Source organism: Benincasa hispida, chromosome 11 (genome assembly GCF_009727055.1).
Source record: "Benincasa hispida cultivar B227 chromosome 11, ASM972705v1, whole genome shotgun sequence".
Classification (NCBI taxonomy): Eukaryota; Viridiplantae; Streptophyta; class Magnoliopsida; order Cucurbitales; family Cucurbitaceae; genus Benincasa; species Benincasa hispida.
This window is the reverse complement of record NC_052359.1, coordinates 56377804-56401980: the sequence shown is the minus strand read 5'-3', so window position 1 is coordinate 56401980 and position 24177 is coordinate 56377804. Positions and strand designations below refer to the sequence as shown.

The 24177-nt window shown below is 30.6% G+C and overlaps 2 protein-coding genes across 2 annotated transcripts; one reads left to right on the top strand and one right to left on the bottom strand.

The window, feature by feature from the left end:
* The first annotated feature begins 2853 nt into the window (after positions 1 to 2853).
* On the top strand, positions 2854 to 5737 carry LOC120091324 (fructose-bisphosphate aldolase 6, cytosolic). Its single transcript, XM_039049308.1, has 3 exons — positions 2854 to 3011; positions 4225 to 4452; positions 4668 to 5737. Exons 1-3 carry the CDS (start codon positions 2984 to 2986, stop codon positions 5486 to 5488), a joined length of 1077 nt encoding a protein of 358 aa, XP_038905236.1. The 5' UTR covers positions 2854 to 2983; the 3' UTR covers positions 5489 to 5737.
* Positions 5738 to 12465: 6728 nt separating this feature from the next.
* On the bottom strand, positions 12466 to 15699 carry LOC120090206 (trihelix transcription factor PTL-like). The gene is given in 7 exon segments (XM_039047749.1): positions 12466 to 13188; positions 13582 to 14128; positions 15029 to 15183; positions 15185 to 15282; positions 15285 to 15324; positions 15327 to 15356; positions 15358 to 15699. Coding segments are annotated over 7 exon segments (1548 nt in total). The 5' UTR covers positions 15439 to 15699; the 3' UTR covers positions 12466 to 12591.
* Positions 15700 to 24177: the final 8478 nt, after the last annotated feature.

Genomic DNA, 24177 nt, shown 5'->3' with positions numbered 1-24177 from the left:
GCAAATGGACCAAAAAACGAGTGTTGGAGAGGATGATTGAGGTTAAAAAGGAGCTAAGAGATTGCTAAATGAAGACATAAAACAGAAAAAAGTCAAGAAGATCGCTGCAACCAAACTAGAACTCGCACACATGTATAACGTCTCGACGCTATGACTTTGAAGATTTGTATCTCACTCAATGCCACAAATCCTATCTCAATCCTGCTAAACGATTGAAAACATGAAGATATCCTCCGTTTGTAGCTTCTCAATGCTACTTATGGTGTCTTATGATGATATATCTATCTATCTATCTATATATATATATATTTCAAATTTGGACATCTAATTAGTGGGTGCACTAACATAAAAATGTCGTTAAGGAAGATCATTTTAGGCTTGAGAGCGTGGAAATTGCAACAAGAACGAAAATCAACACATGATCACAATTCTCTCTCCTATATTCTCTTTAATTTTGTAGTTTCTTTTATGGATTTTCTATGTCCAATCTAAATTTAGTTTTAGTGATAATGTTGAGTGACTAAGCTCTAGGGATGATGTAGCCATGAACTCGAGTTTTTACTCGTTGAATTGACAATCAATTATTTTGTTCTCTTTCCTTTTTGCTTTTATGTTTGTTAAAACTTGTAATTTCTTAGCTTCATTTACAAGTAAGATTTAGACTAGATTGATTAATTGTAGGCTTAAGGTTTATCTTAATATAGAAATGAACAGGATATAATTTCTTTAAAGACTTTTCAAGATTTGAATTAAATGTCATGCATAATTTTAAAAGCCAGACAATATTGTTAGTTTTACTTAATTACACGAAAACTACATTTGCTTGAAAAAGTAGATTTTGAGTTTACAAGTATTGGTTTATGATTGTTAATCGTTGATCAATAATCAAAATAAGAGTATTATTTCAATAAGAGTTTCTAATTGTTTTTAGTATTCTAAAAAATGTATTAATTATTCACTCAATCACTCTACTAAAACTTGACACCATGTTTAATACAATCAAATCTCACTTGATAAACGTAAAATCAACGTAGGTATGAGATACAATTGATAACATGTTACTATACTCAATATCTATACAAATGTCGACCGAGCATAGAGCATATCACATCCCAACATAGACCATGGCCTAAAAGGAAGATGCCCTAAAATTGTGAGCTACCAAAAAAGTGGCTCCCGAAACCAAAACAAGCAAAAGCCCCTGGATCTCTCAAACCAACTATGGCCCCTTGACTTAGCCTTTTACACCCCACAGTTTTACTCTCCTTTTTGTCCCCAAAACTTTGACCTTCCATTGCTCATAGATTTCAACCTTTTTCTTTTGGAAGCCTCTACTTTCTCTTCTATCTTTCCCATTATAACCTTCTATTTATTTTCACAAACTATGGGCCCAATTCATAAACATATTTATTGACTTCTCTGCTCTAAATGTCCATACTACCCTTTTATATAATACATCAAATATCCCACTTTATTTTTTTTTATTTGTTTAATGACTTTCGAGTAAAAAAAAGTGTCAAAACAACTATAATAATATAGACGATTAACCCAAAATAATATAAAAGTTTAATTTTTCTTTTTTGAAATCATTTGTATTTTAAAAGGGCAATTAACTGAAGTGACTCTTCACACTTTTTTCAATATTACATTGACTATGATAATATATTCAACACATTTATTAACTGAGTATAACTCAGTTGATTCAAATATGTATTATTGGTTAAGAGATTAAAAATTCAAATATTTATATCTTCATATGTAGATTAATTTTTTTTAAAAAAAGAAAGAAAAACTACCGAGTAAACCCACATCATTTTAATATCCCATGCATCACATGATTGAGTTAGGTACAAATTCATAATTTTTTTAATTCAACATGGAGTGAGGATTGAGAAATTCAAACCTCGAATATCGAGATTGATAATTTTTTTTATACCTACTTTATTTTAGTTCTTATAGAATTTATACTCTTAACTTTATAATGATTTAATTTGTGCACTTTATTCCTCAATCAAGGAAAAAAAGCTTTGCCCTTAAGAATATATGTTTAATTATATATACATATATTCTCTTTTTTCAACCAACAGTGTTCAATAGTTAACTCATCGTTTCTATCTCTCTTAAAAGTTTATAGGTTTAAATTTTCATTCTATAATACAATATTATAAAGAATATATATAATTAATATGATAATATAACAAATTGGCAAAGGTTCAAATGGATCTTTGAAAATATTATGACTAATTGAATTATGCTCAAATTGATTTAATGGTATATTTTCAAGTATAAAAATCTAATCATTACAAACAATAGTACGCAAGTTTATATCAAATAGATCTTTAAGCTTTAAAAAGTTCCAAATATATCTTTAAATTTTCAATTTTGTATCTAATAAGTTACGAAATTTGAAAAGTATTATCAATTTTGTGTCAAATACATTTATGCTCTATTTAACATATAATTATGAGATGAACTTTTGAAATGTCTAATAGGTCCATGTTTAGCCATCACATTAGGTATAAAATCGAAAGTTTATAAACATATTAAATATTTTAAAAATTTATTGGCAAAATTAAATATATAATTAAAAGTTAAAAAGACCTCTATCGTTTTTAAAGTTTAAAAGATTTATTTGACCAAATTTGAATACTGCATCCATTATTAAAAAAAAAAAAAAAAAAAAAAAAAGGGGAAGGCTGTAAATTTTGTATATGGAATGAGAATTATTGTAGAATATTCTTAGGATCCCAAGACAAAGAGGGGTAAAATAGTAAAATCATAATAAAATCCATCTTTTCTTGCGGAAAAAGAAAAACGCCAAAACAAGTGGCGATGATCTCTCTCTCTCTGTTTTGTTTCTGCCAAACCGCTTGATATAAACGCAGAGTCCCCAAAACCCTTTCAATTCATTGATCTCTCTGCTTCCAATTTCTTCACTCTGCTTCTTCAATCTTCAACTTTCAATCTTCATTTCCGTTCCAAAATGTCTTCCTTCAGGAGCAAGTACCAGGGTATTTCTCCCTTTTCTCTATTTCTTTCAATTTCCTCTGTTCCGATCATAATTTCGTTTATCTTTTTCAGTATTTCGGTTTGATGGGTTCTTTTCTCTTTGTCTGTTTCTTGGGTGATCTGTGTCTCTTGGTTTAATTTCTCGGTTCTGGAGTATTTGTGCTTCTGTTTCCAGTAATCGGGTTGCGATGCTCCGTTTAATAATTACTCTGTTTAGCTGAGTTTTTTTGTTCGTTGATTTTCATTTGATCATATCTGTTTATCCTCTGTTTTGTTGTTTTTTAAGTTCATTGCAACTTCTTTGTACTTCGATCCACCAACGACATGCAATTACTCATATATACTCCGTTAACTTCAATATTTCTACTATTTTGTTGTGATTTCATTACATTTTAAGGTAGAGGCTTCTTGAATGGTTTTATGGTATTTGCCGTTTTGATATCATTGTGTTGGCCCGAAAATATTGCTCTCGAATATGATTGGAATCAAGATCGCTGGTTTAGATTCCTGAATAGCCCAATTACGGATCGTACTCTTAACTTTATTTGTTAACAATAGCTTTACTTGATTTTGCTTTAGAGTGGTGCCAAGAGCCATTTCCCATTGAAATTGTGACTTAAATTGGTTTTTCCCCCCTCTTTCTCTCTGATTTTTTGTGCAAGTTTCTGGGTTGTGGGGACGGTATTAATGGGAACAAATCTTTGGCTTAAAGGGAATTTCTTGTACTGTGTAATGACGAATGAAACTCATCTTTTATAAAGTGGACCAACTAGAGGCCAATACTGTAGCTGTTTTTCCAATCTCCCCCACTATTTGGATTTACTTATTTGGAAACCTTTCTTGTTTCTTTCTGTTCAATTTTTCCACTCTGTTATTTCAATGGATTAAAGCTTTCCAATTGGTGAAGAAGGAACCTAAATCAAGATCTATGGAGGAGAAAAATCTTAACATGTGCCAACTAATAATTGTAGTAGTTCAATCAAGGATTTTGAATATATTAACCATTCATAATATATTGTAGATCTATTATGCTTCACTGTTATATATGTTTGCATAACAATATAAAGGGCATCATGTCAATATTCTCTTGTATATGGGGACTTGTTGAACGCTTAAGTAATTTTTTTTATTGATTAAGATGACCATTCTTTCTGAGCAAACTTCATTCCATCTTTAGTATTTGTAATTTATCCCTTCTACTCATGTTCTGTGCAGATGAACTCATTGCCAATGCTGCCTACATTGGCACTCCTGGGAAGGGTATCCTTGCTGCTGATGAGTCAACTGGTACCATTGGCAAACGTCTAGCGAGTATCAATGTTGAGAATGTTGAGTCCAACCGACGTGCACTCAGGGAACTGCTCTTCCTCACTCCTGGTGCCCTTCAATATCTTAGTGGAGTTATCCTGTTTGAGGAGACTCTCTACCAAAAAACAGCTGCAGGTAAACTGAACTAGGAAATAACAAGTGTTAGAATGTCTTGAATAGGTTATTTAACCACATAAATCTAAGTGTCGATCATTACTGTTCTTTATTTGTGGATTTCATAACAAGAAGTTTGATTTTTGGTGCGTCGATAACCAGGTCGAGCAATATGGTATTTGGATTCATCGATTTGTGTATGATGTGTAGCTTTCTCTATCTGGTTGTTTGTGCAGGTAAGCCGTTTGTTGATGTTTTGAAGGAAGGTGGTGTGTTGCCTGGCATTAAGGTTGACAAGGGTACTGTTGAACTTGCTGGTACTAATGGTGAGACAACCACACAGGGTCTTGATAGCCTTGCTCAACGCTGCCAAAAGTACTATGAAGCCGGTGCTAGGTTCGCCAAATGGCGTGCCGTGCTCAAGATTGGTCCTACTGAGCCTTCGCAATTGTCTATCAATGAGAATGCTTATGGACTGGCTCGATATGCTGCTATCTGCCAGGAGAATGGTCTTGTTCCCATTGTTGAGCCTGAGATTCTGGTTGATGGTTCTCACAGCATCGACAAATGTGCTGAGGTGACCGAGCGGGTTCTTGCTGCGTGCTACAAGGCCCTCAATGATCACCACGTCCTCCTCGAAGGAACTCTATTGAAGCCGAACATGGTTACCCCTGGATCTGAAGCTGCCAAGGTTGCTCCAGAAGTGGTTGCTGAGTACACTGTTCGGGCTCTACAACGTACCGTCCCTGCTGCAGTTCCTGCCATTGTTTTCTTGTCAGGCGGGCAGAGCGAGGAGGAAGCAACCCTCAACCTCAATGCCATGAACAAGCTGAAGGGAAAGAAGCCATGGTCGCTGTCTTTCTCGTTTGGACGTGCCCTTCAGCAGAGTACTCTCAAAGCATGGGCAGGAAAGGAGGAGAATGTTGAGAAGGCAAGGGCTGCTTTCCTCACAAGGTGCAAGGCGAACTCGGAGGCGACACTCGGAACATACAAGGGCGATGCGGAGCTCAGCGAGGGTGCAGCAGAGAGTCTTCATGTCAAGGATTACACATACTAAAAATGGTTATTGTGATGTTCTGTGGTTATATTATGTTTTGGTGTAGCTTGTTTAAGCGCAAGGTTAGAGCATTTCGAGATGTGTTGATGATATTCAGGGACAACAATAAGCCTCTTTCGAAGATCTTTCTTTTTTGTTGGGATTGTTGAGTGAGTTGTTTTGGTTCTCTCTTTCAGTTGTAAAACAAAACAAGAGAAAACAAGGATTTATCTATCTTTACATTGAATTTTACCCTTTTTATTTGTGTTACATATCCTATTCTTTTTTCCAGAAAGAGAAGAAAATAACTTAGTTTAAAAAATAAATTTTACAATTTGCTGATGAAATGGTTGATTAGCCAATATCATCAATTAACCTAATCAAATCTGGCTAAGTTTCCAACTAATTCAAAAATCAAATCTAACATTATATATATATGACAATAAATCTAAGATTATATTTTATTCACTTTAGAATATCCCTAATTTGCATGATAATATCATGCTCTTGGGGAAGTTCCTATGTCAAAAGCCTAATGGTTATATGAAATCAATTATTTATTCCAAAATCCTTGTAAATAAAAAGCAGCGCATATGTTTGATTAATTTGACAAAAAGTAAAATATTTTTAATCTTTAAACTTTCTCGTACAATTTCGTCTCTAAACTTTGATTTGTAATAATTTAGTTCGTGAAATGTTAAGTTTAAAACAATTTTAGTCCCTGAACGAACTTTAGTATGTAACAATTTAGTTATTGTACTTTTAAATTTATAACAATTTAGTCTCTTATGTAAACAAATTTATCAAAATTAGATGTTGATTTTTATTATTTTATGATGTAGACTTCGTATTCTATAAAAAATAACGAGTCTCTATTTAGTTTATCGATTTATTTAGGTAAGAAATCTTATTAAATTTTAACAATAATTTCTATAATAGAGAGTAAATTGTTATATATCTTAAGGTACAAGGACTAAATTGTTACAAAATTGAAAGTTCAGGACTAAATCACTACACACCAAAGTTCAAGGACTAAAGTGATTTTTTTTATAAAAAAATAATAATAATAAATAAAATAAAAATAAAAAAATAAAAACACATCGGTCATCGTTGAAGGTTCACATCAGCAACATCATGTGCAACTTTGATTTATCTTCATTTTTTTTCTTCTTCTTCTTTTGGAATCATAGAGACTAGAACTAAGAGTGAAATGGTAAAAAGCAGTATAAATTTCAAAAACCCAACTAATAATTCAACCCCCCCCCAAAAAAAAAAAAAAAATCAAATCTTAGCAAATCAATACTCAAAAGCATACTCTTGTGGTCTTTTTATACTAATGCATAATATTGACTGTCAAATAAATCTACCAAACTTCAAAAACTCCAACAAAAAAAAAAATATTATGCCTAATTATTGTCTTCTTTATGTATCATGTTGTAACAATATTTCTTAAATGATTATTCAAACAGAATCTTAGGAAAAAAAAAAAAACTGACTACATTGGGTAACACTTTTAAAAATGATAACCAAGCGTATAATAACATTTTAAAATTTGTAAATATAGCAAAATCTATCTGTGAAAGACTTTATCGTTGATAGATTTCTATCAGCAAGATGGTCTATCTTTGATAGACCCCTATTAACAATATGGTGTATCACTAATAGACTTCGAAAACAGAATTTAAATTTTTTTATATATGCAAATACTTTTACATTGTGCTATATCTGCAAACACTTCTAGCTTGATTGTTATATTTGCAACTGTCCCATCGTAAAATTTAGCTTGGTAAAATTGAAAATTGAGCATAGAAAATATATATACCCATGTAGTCAAATTCAAACTAAAAAATTAGAGGAAAAAAAAAGCCCAAGTATGTTATTTAAACCATTAAACTCATAAACTGTTAGAGATTGTTTGGGGTGTTGAATTGAAATATGAGAAGATCATGTGTATTTGTTTGTGGTGCAGAGTTATTTGATCTGAGTTCAGATATCTGTATTCGGGATACAGAGTTAAGTTCACATGTCTGAAATATCTGCTAGTCTTTTTAAACTCCAAATAATTTGCTTTTATGATGACTATTTTTGTTTTGAAACCTTTTTATTCAATAATTTTAACCATCGAGTAAATATGGATTGCAATTTTTTCTTTTAATTTTTAAAGTTTTTCTTTCTTTCTTTCTTTCTTTTTTTGGAAATGAATAGCACTTAACCCACTACATTTCTCATAAGAATATAGTTAACTAAAATGGAAAATCAAAGAGAAATAAAAAAAATTTTAGTTCCTAATTTTTCTCAATGAATTTTATCATCTTCTCCTTTTACTTCCTCTTCATGTTGTTACTCTTTATTTTTACTATGTCATGATTTTTTTTAATTGAATCTCTCCATCATCTTAGTGGTCAATGGAATGCCACCATATTTCTTCAACAATTTCACTTTTAGTTCTTCAAAATTTGGAGGATCATAGATAACAAATTTTCATTTTTCACTCTTTCTTGCCATAAAATGTTCTAAAAAAAATCTCCATTTTATGATTTTCTTTTTTACTATGTATTACATACTATTCAACTACATACATACGTTTTCAAATATTATTAACACTTATTTTATATATGAATTCAATTAAATACAAATATATTTTACAATTTCTATGTATAAATATTGTACTTAATGTACACAAAATATTATTATTTATATAAACAACAATTCTACAACATACTTTAATCGTCATTAGTTTCATAATAGTCGAAAGTGGTTGTTGAAGTTGATTATCAAAGATGATTTTCGTTGGAGTTTGTAGTTGGAGGTAGTTGTGTCAAAGCTCGAAGTTGGTCTCATGAAGGTGGTATTAGAGTTGGTCGACGGAGTTTGTTGTCGGAGGTAGTTTTTAGAGCACGAAGTTGGTTGTTAGAGTTAGTTGCACAAAGGTGGTTGTCGAAGTTCATCATTGAAGATGATTTTCGTTGGAGTTTGTAGTCGGAGGTGGTTGCCAGAGCTCGAAGTCGTTCGTATGAAGGTGGTATTGGAATTGGTTGCTGGAGTTTTGTCGTCGGAGGTGGTTGTTGAAGTCCGAAATTGGTTGTTGGAGTTGCTCGTTCGAAGGTGGTCATGGAAAGTGATTTTCATCGGAGATCGTAATCGGAGGTGGTTGTCGAAGCATACGAAGGTGGTCATGGAGTTTGTTGTCGGAGCCCAAAATTGGTCGCGTAAAGGTGGTTGTTGGAGTTGGGTCACCGGAGTTATCATCGAAAGTAGTTGCCAGAATTTGGAATTAGTCGTCGGAGTTGTTATCGAAGGTGGTTATCGGAGTGTGGTAGTGATAATTGTCCACAATGGTTAATGTGTTGAGCTATCATGAAAGTATTGCAAGAGGAAAAGTTAGGATGTTAGTAAAATATACTAATTCAACTCTATCAATATTTAAAATTAGTGAGTCAAACATCGAACTCAATTCACGTGAGTGAACAAAACACGGCTTAGCAAATAAGACAAAAATAAGACAAAAAGTTAGAAAAAAAAATTAAAAAAAAAAAATAAAAGGGAAAGAAAGGGGTGAAACAGTAAAAACAGGAAAGCCCATGGTTTTAATGACAGCAAAAAAAGTAAAGAAGAGAGAGAGAGAAGGAATTAATATTGAATAAAGAGAGAGAGAGAGAATTAATTAAGAATGGAAGTAAGGATTAAAAAGGAAGGGAAGTGCAGTGAGTGGAAGTTTGAATAATACATTAATGGCCAGAAATTCCCAAAACAGGTAGAGGATGACACAATGGCAGATATCCAAATTCAGAAAAGTGCTTTTGTGACTCAAAGTGGAGACCAAACTACTTCCCAGTTTTAAGTCACATCTCACTTCTCTACTTGCATCATCATCCCCCTCTTTTTTCCTCTCTTACATTTCATTATCCTTATTTATTATTCTATTTCTACCATGATGTAATATTACGTCTTCATAACATATATAATACACTTTCTTTCTTTACCTCAACCGCTTAATGTATATCTTCCGACCAAATTTTACCTATGATAAAAAATAAATAGGCTAACATTAGTATATATACTAGTTGAGTTCAAGATCAACCAAATCCAACTTCAAGACAATATAATTGAGCCGCAACGTCAAATAGGTCAAAATGTCTGGATCCACCTCGATTAGACCCAATCAAGTCCCAGATGAGGTGGACTTACTGGCCTAAGGATGTCAACAATTCACACATAACTCTCTAAGAGTAAGTTAATACTAGATCATGCTAATTCGACACAGAAGAGGAGTAACCCTAAATCAAAATGGACAAAAAAGAAAAATAAAATCATTGTAACTCTACAGGAGTATGTTAATCTCATAATCTAAACTATTGCTACGTACTATTACCTCATACTAGATTGAGTTGGTGGCAAGTAAAGCTTCCCCTTTCTTTAGAATATCAAGAAATTATTTATGCTTCAAATACGTGTAAATTCATCTTTTCATTAGATAGTCAAAACTCAAAATATACATGTACTCACACTTATCTCTCTTTCAATATCCATTTGCTTTCCCTTTATTTGAATTGTGTTAGTTATTTGAGTTTTCTCTTGATGTCTCGTTCAAGTCTTTAACATTGAGAAATACTTATATATCCTTAAGATACTAAAAGTTCAAAATACAACACGATTTTTTATTATTGAATCTCTTATTTATTTATTTTTCATATCTTACGATGCGGTTTTGTTTCGGACTTTATATTAAGAAATAATATAGTGAATTGATTATTGGACCATCATGAAAACATGTTTGTCTAAATTGTTCTCTTTATTGGGAGAATTTCTTAAAAATATATATATATTTTTTAAAAAAATTCTTGTCATTGAATTATTTGTAATATCTAATATTAATATAAATATGATATTGTGTGTACACACAAGTACCATATATAATAGGAATATTTTAGAACTATAAGATTAAAGCAATGATGTAAGAGAGAAAATAAATCTAGGGATTTGAAAGAGAATGATTTAAGTGGATAATTAATTAATTTTTGATAATTGTATATGTTGGAATTAATGGGAGGAAAAAGCTGGTTGGCAGTTCTAATTGAATAATTGTTTATAATAAGAGGACTCATTGGAACTGTTTTTTTCAAAAGAGACTCTATTTGTCATCTCTGCCACATCCATAAAGGACATTTTTTCATTTAAGGGAAGCTTGAGGTTTGTACAAACCCATAAATATTTAAAAAAATAAAATTAAATATAATTAATTAAAAATATATTTAAATTAATAAATAAATATTTTAACTTTCCAAGGTGTATTTACATTAATCTTTTTTTTTTTTAAAAAAAAATTCAATAGCTTATGAATTTTGTTAAAAATATAATGAAAATGTGAATTCATTCCTCAGGTAGATTGTTGAATCTATTAAAATGTGGAGATATCAATATCACTTACGTATTATTGTCTCTATCTTATGTCACCTCTAAAAATATATATTAAACATTTAGAATAAATTGATAGTTCGCGTTTGTTTACACTTTGGACAAAAATTCTCAAGACTTTGCCTTCGGTTTTAGTTTCTAATGAAGAAAGTTGTTCTCTTTTATATATGCATGATCACTTCCTTCTTTGACCAATATGGGACTAATTTATTTATACGCCTAATATTATAAATGTTACTTATGATTTGTAAATATGACCAACAATGGTTTTGCTCATAGATTTATTAAGATGAGAATGTATTTTATTTAAGAAACTTTAATTTAGATTAGTGAGAGTAAATTAAACTCACATACGAGATAAAGTGGACTAAATTTTTCATAAATCTAGTTTGACCATGCAAATGCAATTTCAAGAGTCAAATATCTCGTTCCATTATATAAACTTGAAAATACATGAAGAACTACGATCACATATATTGATATGAATCATCAAAATGTTATCAACCATATAAATACACAAAAACAATTGAAATAGATAGATTCGTGACACTTATATTTTGATACTCATTATTAAGTACTTTTGTACATGCATGAGTATACTAATATATGAATTTAAAAAGGATTTAAAAATTCAAGCTTATATCTTAAGTTAATGAAAAAAAGAAAAAACTAAAAGCTGACTAATAATGCAATTTTTTTAATTGTACTGGCTGAGCTATTTTATTAACGTAATTAATTGTAAAATTAATGATTTTGTTCTATTTTCTTAGGCTATGTAATAATAGGAAAAGTCACTGGTAAGGAACAGTCATATTTTTGTCCTCTCAAAGATAGAAAATTTGGCAATAAATTAAGAAAGCACATGCATAGCAGCAAAAATTGACCATGCATACATTTATATGATTATACACGACTTTTTTTTATTAATTATTATTTGCAATTGAAATTAGGAAAAAGAAAATTATAATCAATCAATTTTCAAGTTAAATTTTAATTTTCTTACTAAAATAAAAATATGAACTTTAGCTAACTCATTTCTAATAGATTAATTTGATTATCAAAAAAATATAAATTTTAATTAAAGATATTAAGTTAATCATAAGAGTCGATTCTATCCTATCTTTTCTTAATCACAAACTATTTAAAAAGTATGGAATTGAACTCACGGAAAATTTAACTTTCCTTAATGAATTATTATGAGTATCTACAAGGACTATATGATTAATATTAGTTGTATGAAATTGACCAATGTTGATTAACAAAATCAATTCCTGCTCTTTAATGGAAAAAGTAGAAAAAAAATCATGTACTATAAAAGCAAATGATGACTTAAAATAATTATTAGCAAAAATAATTAGTATGATTTTGAAACAAAAAGGTTGGAAACTATATGAAAAAGCTTAATATTTTAAGAACAAATGGAAATGTAATCAATCAATTTACAAATAAAGAACTATAGGACATGAGATTTAGCAAAAGATTGAAAAAAAAAGAGAAAAAATTGATTTAATTTGCAATAATAATAATAATAATAATTCTTGGCCCTCTTCTCCAATTCAAACAACTTGGATAAAGAAATCCCATTAATAATTAACTAAATATATTGAATAATTAGCTAAATTAAGTGACTTCAAATGAAATAATCTCAACCAGCTAAACCCTAGATCAGAAAAATCAATCTCTCTCAAGGATTCCATTGTCAAAATATTTCAAGTTTGGTCACTTCCATTGTTGAGTTTAAGACCAAAATTTTCCCATAAACCAGATTGAGATTGATCTCCTTCACCCATCAAGAACCTAAAGCAATTATCTTGCACCACATGGCTCCCGCCACCACCGCCCGCGTTCGAACTATTTGGACTTTGTTCTTTGATGTCGGTGGCACCGCCGTAGGGTCCGCCAACGCCGCGGCTGTAGAGGGAGGAATCTGTTTGTTGGAAGTAAAGATTGTAGGATGTTGAATTCTCCTTGCGTTTCTTGTTGCCTTGATTATGATCTATTGTTTTCCTTTGGTAATTATTGTTGTCTGCTAGTAATTCTCTTGCTGTGTTGGTGTTTAGTATTTCGCTCCCGTCTTCGTTTTGGTTCTCGTTATTATTTCGATGACGCTCGGCTACCATTAATCCGTGGTCCGGCGAGGAGGAGTTGTATCGATTATTATCTCTCGACTCTCGTCCTGTTAGCCTTTGTAATGCATCCATTAATGCTGCATCTCTAGATTCTATCCATGCTCTCTCCTTTGCCCAAAAGCTTCTCTCCCTCTCCATTCTTGACACTTCTTGTCTCCTCCATTCCTCCTCGCGAATCTGTGAAAACAAATCATATCGTCACAACTCTCCTAGTGTATCACGACTACTTCTACTTTCGTTTGTATTAGATAACGTAGATTTTTAATTAAAAATTAGTTGGTTTTGAGATGAAACTAGCTCATATGTCATCTAATATAATATCAGAGTCTATGAGATCCAAACGAGCATCCGGTCAAAATAATTAAAAAAAAAAGGATCCTATCTAAGAATGACAAAAGACATTATAATCTTTAAAAGATATGCATAGATTACTCTGCTCATCATCAATTGATTTTGAGATGAAATTTCATGTATTATCAAATAATTCGCTCGAATTGATAAATAATAATCGAATCGAAAGGATTGCAGATTCAGATTCAAATTCAAACTCATGATGTATGTGAAGAATACCATTCTCTCCTTTTCCTTTTGTTCAAGAGTTTTCATGAGCTTCTCCAACCAAGCCTCTTGTTTATCAATTAGCTTCCTCATTTGTGAGTCGATGAACTGTTTGATTTTTGCCTTCCAGCATTTTCCGCCTCGCTTCTTCCTTCTCTTCTCCATCGAATCGTTGTCCAGTACGCCGACTGAACCGAGGTCGTCGTTGCCATCCGACGAAGCCGAGGTTTCGAACTCTGATGTATTCGAGAGGCTGAGGCTGTCACAATAATGCTTCTGATGAGCTTCATGGCTCATCGGAGCTGCCGCGGTCGGGTTGTTGGTCCCATTCTGTTGGAATCTGAGGTTAGTGTCTCCAACAAAATGGGAATCTGGAAGTGAAGGGGAATTGCTTGTTTCACCATAGAGAGCTTCCAACTGCCTAAAGAATCTGTAGTTCTTACCATCTTGTCTTCCAGCTTTGCCTTCCTTTGTTTTTTTGTAATATTTATATAAATTCTCAAACTTTTCTCTGCATTTTTTTCCACTTCTTTGATAATTGTGTTCCTCAGCCATGATTCTTAAACAAAAAATAACATTTTTTTAATATTATAAAAAATTATTTTCTGGGGAGAGAGATAAAAAAAAAAAAAAAGAAAGAAAGAAAGAAAGAAAGAAAGAAAGAGAGAGAAAAGAAAATTTTTATTAATGATGCATGACAGAAGGGGAAAAAAACCCTAGATTTTGAAATGCAATTTTAGAAAAGAAACTAAAAATAACAAACAAACATGATAGATTTATCCAAAATTGTAACAAATTCATCATCTTTCTTGCTGAAGAATTTAAAGCAAAGCCAAATATTTGATCTTTTTTCATTCAAACAATAATAACAAGAGGAATTTTTTTTGATCAATTTCAAGTTTAGGAAATTGGGTTTCTTTTATTATTATTATTTTTTTTTGGGGGGGGGGGGGGGTTGTGGAGAGGAGAGGGGGTATTTTTTTTTTTTTTTATAACAAGGTTGCGTTGTTGTCATAAGAAAATTAAAAAAAAAAATACAAAAATTAAAAAAAAATTGGACTGAAAATAAGGACAGTGTTCCTCTCTCTTTTCTTTCAAGAAAGTAGATTCTTCTAAGACAACATTAAGAAAGCAAACCAACCAGCTGAATTCATGTAAGACTGTTATGGTCATTTTCAAAATTTAAAAAAAAAAAAAAAAAAAATTAGAAATCGAACTCCAATTCTCAAAAAAAAAAAAAGAAAAGAAAAGAAAAAAAGAAACCCAACTAAAAAAATCGAAACCTTTTTTCTTTCAGACATGAAATTAAAAAAAAAAATGAAGAAACAAAACAAAATCAACAGCCAATCTCAAATTCAGGGAACTTGTTGTGTATTAATGAACATGTTTTTTTTTTTTTTTGGGGGGGGGGGGGATAATAAAGAAAAACATGAAAATATATAATTAAAAAGATATATACCTAGAAACTTCATCCCAAAGGGGGCCTTTTTTGTTAGCTTCTTTAAACTTAGAATCAAGTCGAGATCTGATATCCAAGAGAGTAAGAGTTTCTTGGCGAGGCCATCGAGCGGTGGCACAGTCGGTAGCGATCGAGGCAGTTTCGAGCTCGAAAGCGGTTGGGAACGGGCTGAGCGGAGACGATGGCGGGAGGCGTGGTGGCGGAATCGGAGCGAAAGTCGGGGAGCGAAGTGTCACGTGGCATCATCATGATGAGTCATAGGGACTGTGGTGGTGGCGGAAGGCGGCAGCGGCGGCGGAGATAGATCATGATGGGGAATTGAGGAAGAAGGAAGGGAAATGAGAACGAGATGGAGCAGTAGTCATGAGGCGGCGGAGATCGGAGAGAGGATATTGATCATCCATTTCCATGGGAAGATTGAGAGTGAGAGATAAAAAAAAAAGAAGAAAAATAAAATTAATTATAATTTAAAAAGGAAAAAAAAAAAAAAAAGAAGAGAGAGAGAGAGAAGAAAAAAGAGGGTAGCGGCAGGCTCGGATCGTGTCGTCCACGAAAAAAGCTAGAATTTACGCACTCGAGTCAGGAGCCATGCGTCTCCCATGTCTATGTCAAACACTCTTATGTTCTCTATTTTCTCTCTCTCATGTAATTTCATTTTTCATTATAAACGACTTGAATTGAGGTTATGCAAGGGGTGACCCAATTCGGTCTTTTAAGCTTTTAGGTTAAGTGGTGAGTTTGAATGTGTCGAGTTTATCAGAATTGTGTACGAAGAATTTGGATAATGATTTGTTGTCGATGTTATGGAAATGTTCATGTTTCAATTTTATGGATGAAAATATTGATAAATTGTTAGCTTCAATGGATATTTTTGAAAAAAATAGCTAAATTAGTATGTAAATTAGTCAACTACTATTCTATGGTTTTTAAAAATAAATTGTTTATTATTTATATTTATATTCACATTAGTGACATTTTTTTTTTCATATTTCATAGATTTTTTTTAACGATATAATGTAAATGTCTATTTGTCCTTTGTGTCTATGTTGAACTCATGAAAATGTGGAAATATCAACATGGGTGGAAATTTAGTTATGTAGTTTTTTTTTTGGGTTGATTTTTGAGATTTTGTTATATACTTGAGTGTTAAGTTAGTTGAATTTCAAGAGGTGTTTTGAGTGTTTATGTTTGTGAAAAATTTAGGCCCCATTTGATAGTTATTTGATTAGTGGTGATTGCAAATAATGCAATTAGGTTCAAAGCATTAGCAAATATAGCACAATGCAAAAGGAATTTACAAATATAATAAAATTTAGATCAAACAACCTTAGAATCTATTTGTGATAGACTATATTGTTGGTAGAAGTCTATTAGCAATAGAGTTTATCATTATAAATTTTGCTATATTTGTAATTCTTTAAAAATATTGACATACACTAAATTATTAGCCCTACAACTGCTACCTATTGCAATTACCTTATTTGATTTTTTTTTTTTTTTTTTTTTTGAAAATTAAGCTTATAAACATTACTTCCAACTTATGTTTTAAAAAATCAAGTTAATTTTTTAAAATTAAACAGAATAGTTTTTAAAATTTTGTTTTTATTTTAAAAATTTATCCGTGAATTTAAGTGCTTTTTCAAGTTTAGAAACCGAAAAAAGTAAGCATAAATTTAAGAAACATAAAGCAAGCATAAAATTTTATTATAGTCATTGGGAAGACATCAATATCAACACTATGCCTCTATGCCTTGGAGTACTAAGTCATTTTTTTATAGTTTTTTTTTACTTCGTCTATCGCTTTAAATTGAAGAACCTTATTAAAGTATTTTTCTTAAAAAAAAAAAAATGAAGAAAGAAAAAACATAAAACTAAAAACGAAATTACTATCTAACATTGTTTTCGGAAGTTAAGATTTAAGAAAACGGTGAGTTAAGATTTGAACAAGGATATATATATATTATATATATATATATATATATATATATATATATATTATATATATATATATTGTTTTTGATTATTGAAATTTAAATGACGTGGAATGATTTTAGTAGCTGGTTGTATTGATTAAAAATGAATGGCTCCTAAATCTTAATAGTCTTAACATTTAATGACAGGATAAATATTTTTGTTGAGAAACCTAAGACATACATAATATATTTTTGTTCAATCTTCTAGGATGTAGGTTTAAGGTTATCTAAGAAATAAAATTGGTGCAAATTGAACTTTTAAAACTAATATAAAAATTAAAATGTAATATAAATATCTGGGAACATTATACGTATGTGTAAGTATCCACAACTCAATAAGAAAAGAAACGTCTTGTTTTATTTCAATTCTTGACAAATTTCTTGATTTATGGTAGGCAGCTCAAGAGTGCGTTTGAAATACCTTTTCAAGTGTTTAATTTAACAAACAAGCCATTTTAGAACAAATTGAACTGTTTGGAAAGCATTTTTTTTTATCAAAATAGTTTAAATAAAAATATATCTCTTAGAAAATACATTTTTATCTAGTCAATCCAAACATGCTCTAAGTTTATTTAAAATTTCAAATATACACACAAACACAATAGGTTAAAAGAAACTTTTGGTCCCTAAACTTTTATAAAAGTAACAATTTAGGTTCTAAATTTTAGTGGGTGACTATTTAGGCCATATACTTTCAAATTTGTAATAATTTAGTCTCTGAATTTAATGAGTATTGATTTAGTCCTTGTACTTTACAAATAATTACAAATTGTTATAAAGTACAAAATATATTGACTAAATCGTTACAAATTGTAAAATATAAGGATTAAATCATTACTTATTAAAGTTTAGAGACTAAATTATTAATTTCATGAAAGTTCCAAGACCAAAAATGTTTTTTAATCTCTATGATAAATTTGAAATCAATGGTTAACAGAAGCTTAATTCAACTGGATATTTAGATATATAATCTCAAACCAAAAAAAAAAAGTTTAAATCTCTACGTTCAGTTGTGAAATTTTGAAATAAATATAAATATTCGAAAGTTCCTCTCACATATGAAGTTTAGCGGCTAATGTAGTTTTCAAATCCAATTTCAGTTTATTTTAAAAATTATAAACAATTGTTTAAAAAACCACACATTGTTTAATAATTTTTAAAAGAAAAACACATAACTCACTTACATAATGTTTGACTCACGTATCAAGGTTTGTATGCTTTTGACTTCAAAAAATAAAATAAAATAAATAATAATATTGATTAAAAATCACTTTAATACCCTAAAATTTTTATAAAACCGTGACATAAATAATCTAGTCTCTCAACTTTAATAATAATTACCATTTTCAATCTTGGTACAATAAATACAATTTACAATTATTTAGTTATTATAAAGATTTAATGAAACTTTTTACAAATGTAGATTGATAAATTGATCAAGGATCAACTTTGTTTAAAAATTATAAAGACTAATTCGTTATATAATCAAAATTGACAATTAATTTGATGAGTTTTTTTTATTATTATTTTTATTTTTAATTTTTACAATTGTGACAAATGTAAAAGTATATAAACTTAATTATTATAAATTTTATAATATAGAGATTAAACTATTACATGTCTATTAAATTATTAAAAATTAAAAAGTACATAAACTAAATCTTTATCATGTTTGTTTTGTTAAGGAGTGTTTGAATATAAAGATTAAAGGAGCGAGGAGAGAAGTTTAAAGGGGAATAAGGAATAGTAGAAGTTTGAGAGGGGCAATGTTGGTATTTGGCAGTGCAAGACACCAAACGACAAGTCGAGTAAAGACGAGGTGGGTGTGGCCTCCTGTTGCTGACGTGTACAGTGCTTAGGATTCTGACTTTTTGACTTGTCGCATTCCCGTTCTTTTTCTGTTGGGGAGTTTAACTTACACGCTCTGCCACGTCACCCCACTTCTAATACGACGTCGTTCCTTCCCACTTTTCTCTTCCACCAATCAGAACTCCAGTCAACCTGGTCAAGAGGAATAGTCAACCCCAGCTCAAAAGCGGTCATAAATTTGCCTTTTAGTTTCCATTTCTTTTTCCCTATAATTTGTTGTTGTTTGCTTTAAAATTTCGTGTTAAATTTCAAATATATTAAATTCCTGAACTTTCGTGGAGGTAATAAAAATCAACTAATATACGATAAAAAAAAAAATTCGTGTTTTAAATCCCTTACCCCTATTGTATTCGAAAGAAAAAAACAATTCAGTCATCTTAAATTTTGATTTGTAAAAATTTATCTAACAGCTTAATCAGTAACATAAAAAATTTCATTAAAATTAAAATTTTATTGATTTATTTATTTAATGATGTAGACTTTGTAGCTTATAAATATATATTTAGATCTCTAATTAGATTATAATTAATTTACTAGATAAGAAATTCCTCTTAATCTTTACAATAATTTTTACAATAAAAATTAAGTCGTTACAAAATTTTAAAGTATAAGTTAAACATGCTCATTAAACTACACACATTAAATTGTTACTTAGTATCCCTCAGACGCTTTTATTTTATCAATATTTTGTTTCTAATATTAAAAATTGTGATGGGGATGACTCGTGACTCGTAAGTATTATTATATGGTACAAATTCATTAATCATGAATGTACAGTTTTGGTAATAAATGTTTAAAGAATTGGTAGTGTATCAACATTGGGTTGCTAAAAGTAATATAGAAAATATTGATAAAGATCTAACTTCCACGCAAGCTAGCTACTTACAAACCCAACATATAGGTTTGACAAGCTTGGATCATTGCCTATTCATTTTTACTACAATTTTAAAAAAGCCCATGCTAACATTTATATCAATTATACAATATATCAAAGTAAAAAAGAAAAAAAAAGAAAAATTATACATGCAAGGCATGAGACCTATAGATTTAAAAAATAATTCATAGATATTGTTGACATTAGCTTGAGCTTATAGATATTGGTTTGATCATCAAGTATCATGTCAAGTGATTGGATTTAAGAATAATCTACGCAAGAGACTTTCTTTAGTTGAATTTAAAAACAAAGTCGTCCCCTACCTTTTTAAGGATAAGAGGAGGACCCCATTACCTTAACAACAAGGGAGAGAGAGAGAGTTTGAATCGTAGAAGAATCACGTTGACTCAAAGGATTAAAGTGTTTGATCGAAATTATACTACTAATCAAAAGTAGACAATATGATATCATTACACAGATACGTAGAGAGAAAGGGGTGGATGATTGGCAAGTCGGAAGTTGGAAACCCTAAAAGAGAGAAGAGAGGGAAGAAAAGAAATGGGGGTTAGATATAATATTTGGTTAAAAGAGATTGGGGGATAAGTGTGTATAGGAAATGGGAAGGGAAGAGCAATAATTGAAAAGAAGAGAAGTACTATATCTGAAAATAGGGTAAGGGGCTTCAGAGTTTCAGGGGCTGGGATCTGCTGCCTGTTTGTGTTGGTGTGTGGCAGTGAGAGACTTTGCCCTCTNCATGTTGAAACCTTTGAAACAATCTGATGTGGTGAAACTCAAGTGTCAGTTGATGAATTGAGAAAATTTTAAAAATTTCTTTTTTCTAAATTATTATTATATATTTAATATTATTATTATTTTTGTCAATGAATTCAAACCACACCCCACCATTTTCCAATCTGACCCCATGTGATTTTCAAACCCCATTGCACACATCTTCCCCTATCTACTCTCTGATCACCTTTTGTACTATTTTTATTTCCCTTATTATTTTAATGTCATTTCCTTTTTCAATATACAACAATGTCTTTTTCTCTTTTGTATTTCCACTAAAACGAGTGTCTTAGTCAATTTACGTCCTCTCTCGGTCAAAAAAAAACAAACATCACCATCTATTATTGTAAAACATTTCCTGTTGTAAAGCTCATACATAAGCTTTTAGAGAGACATATACTCTTTGTCCACTCAAGATTTTTAAGTCTTTTTTACATGTAATTTACTCCATATGGGTCATTATTAATTTATGATGTTGGTTTTAAACAACTTCATTCATCAATATTCAAACAATAATACTTCTAGATGTCATTTGAATCATCATTGCCATATTTAGCATTATAAAGCTCACTGATGAATTTTTAGACATATTTTTCATCTTCATTTATTCACAAGATTTTTAGACGGGTCGTTATTAGTTTTATTCGGAAAATACTTAGGTGCAACCTAACCCCTTGCTGCACCAAATTAAAAATTGATACCTGCTTATTTTTTTAAAAGTATTTTTTTTTTTTTTTTTTTTGAAGATATGTATGCAAAATAGGCATGAATATGTGTTGTGTATTTAGGACATTAATTAAAGAGTTGGGTGTAAGAGATGGGGTTTGGTATTGTTACACAAATATTAAATGTTAGCCATAGAGCTGTTGCTTTCCCCAATCACTTTCTCATGGCCTCTCATGAAAGGGTTTTAATTAAATGCTTGCTATGTGAAAAGTTGAGAAAAAGACACCAAATAATAAATAAATAAATAATCTTATATTATTATTATTTTTAATTTTAGGGAATAAATTATTTTTTTCCTAGCCATTCAATACTCAAGAGGTACAAAAGGCTAATCAAAAGTGTTGAAGAAGTTCTCATGCTCTGATGAACTTGGTCCATGCTTTCAATTGCCTTTGCAGCTTTCTTCTAGTTTGCAGTGAAGTTGCCAATTAGATTGAGTGGTTATTACAACATATAAGATATTTTTAATTTTATTTAATTTTTTCAGTACTTGGTGGTGTATAAATAAAATTGATGTTTGAAAGAGGAATTATTGTTTCTGCAGATATGATTTGTATTTTAGTTGTTCTTCAAAATATCTTAAACGCCCTTAAGTCATGATCGATTGTTGGAAAGAATGATTTAATGTGTCTGTCAAAATGTGATATCTCCTAATAATTAATCAACTTAAAATTACAGATTTTTTTTAGTACAATTGAGGATAGAAAGATTCGAACTACGAATCTCGTAGTTATTGGTATATTCGAATGCCAAAATTAGTTTTGATGAATTATTGGTGGAATCTTTTTGTGGTTTAATAACGACTCATCGATATAATTAAAAAAAAAACTAATTTTGAAACTTTTCTATTAAAAAAAATGTAAAGTCACTAGCCATTGATAGACTAAAACTTTAATATGAATCACTTAACAAACATATATGGAGAAGAACCTTCCACTACAATAATAAAGCGGAAAAATAATAGATAAATGAAAATAAAGCAACAAAACTGAAAAACACAAGAATTAACATGGAAACCAGAAAAATTATTACAATCACGTATAAATTCACCTCGACTCCTCTTACAAAAACTCTCTCTTAAAGTTACCAATATCCAACAAATTTCACCTGAACAAGATATTTGAAGAATCCATAACTTCTGCTGCAACCATTGTCTTCATCAACAATCATAATTTCTCAACTCATAGAATTATAACTCACTCCATAAAAGAGAATATACCACTCGGAATACTACCTTTTAAGAATTTCCTTTTTTGTCGCATGCCCATAAACTTTACCGAAGTTTATGGTGCAACTTTCACATACTTGACTCACTCGAAAGTTCTTCAACTATCGATAGACAACTTTCACCACACATCTTATATAACCACCAAACCAAATACCCATGTGCAAACTTATCATAGCAACCACTCCAAACCAGAAAAAATAAACCACGAACCACACAAGAATGAACATGAATAACATATAGCTTGAAGATTGAGCGATCTTAAGCCTAAACATTACAATATATTATCAAATATAACAACAACCATTAGAGGGGAGCTGAAATGCAACTCAACCCAAAATTTCCACAACCTTCTCGATCTAAAATCCCAATAACAACAAACAAAAACACAACACTCTAATGACATTTGCACAAATCACGATAAAACTATCAAGGATTTTACACATTGGTAAAACTGAAATCTAGTAAGATAAGAAATGAATGATTACTCCTCTTATTGTCAATTAATTTTAAAATGAAATTTGGAACGACAGAAGCTACACGGCCGACGGACTTACCGTAAAAAACCCTAAACCGGCCGGGTCAGAAGAACAATAAATAAGTAAAAGAAAAAGGAAGAGGGAAGAGATAGATGGATGGAAAGATGGGCATGTAAGAGTCTGCAGAAGAATCTGAGAGCGTGTGGGGAGTCAGAGATAAATAGAAGAAAAAAGAGAGAGAGAAATAAAATTTTTAGAAAATTTTGGTCAGAAAGATGTGAATAAGTAATTGTTTTGGAAGAGCAGAACGTTCCATCCATGCATTTGCTACACCCTTCACTATTTATAATAATAACAACAAAAGGCATGCACGAGTGGCCCATAAACTCCGCTGTTCAGGTGCTGCCCCTTCTGCCCCACTTTTCTTCATTATTTCCTTTCCCATCCCTAATCTTTCACTTATTTCTATTTCCCACCCACCCCCCTTCCCTTTCCATTCTTTGCTATATGGCCCCCACTCACTCTTCTTTTAGCTGGCAATCACCAACCTAACACCATATATATACCCTATTTTAATTTCCATTTCTTTTATGGGTGTTATTAACTTCTTGTGTAGATTTTTTTTTTCTTTTTTTTTTTTTTAAAGGTTGGAATTTGAAAATGGACCCCTTGTTTTTAGCCTTTTTACGCTACTATTACTATATTTATATATATATACTCTCTTTTTGATTGATGGAGGTTTCATTAGAAAATCATGTGGTCAAAACAGAGCTTCTCTCTTGTGTATTATCATCTACTTTCATTTACACAATAGTTTTTTTATTCCACTTTTTCTTCTTTTTTTTTTTTTTTGTAAATCTAAATCTAGAAAAATGACAAAATTGAGGACTAATTCATTATTAAAGGATAGTTGTGGGTTGAAATTGAAAAAAAAAATGGTGATAGAACACACAAGTCAAGTCGATCTATGGGTTTTTTTTTTTTCATAAAATATCGGTGAATTAGTTTGTTTCATGGAGTAAGGTTTTAGTTAGAACAAACTTTGTTGCATCCTGAGTTGAAGTGTATTGCAAAAATTTGGATAAGTAACATACTTAATATGCATGCACCTAAGTATTGCTTGTTTAAGTTTTGCGGATTGTTCCACATACTATTTTCTTTTCAAAATATATTTAACTTCGTTACTTTAAAAATAGAAATATGAAAATATAAAC

What these genes read in the sequence shown, in the direction of transcription:
- LOC120091324 (XM_039049308.1), top strand. Translation starts at nt 2,984, where the DNA reads ATGTCTTCCTTCAGGAGCAAGTACCAGG. An exon ending in CTTCAGGAGCAAGTACCAGG is followed by an intron (nt 3,012 to 4,224) that starts GTATTTCTCCCT and finishes TGTTCTGTGCAG; the next exon opens with ATGAACTCATTGCCAATGCT. An exon ending in CTACCAAAAAACAGCTGCAG is followed by an intron (nt 4,453 to 4,667) that starts GTAAACTGAACT and finishes TTGTTTGTGCAG; the next exon opens with GTAAGCCGTTTGTTGATGTT.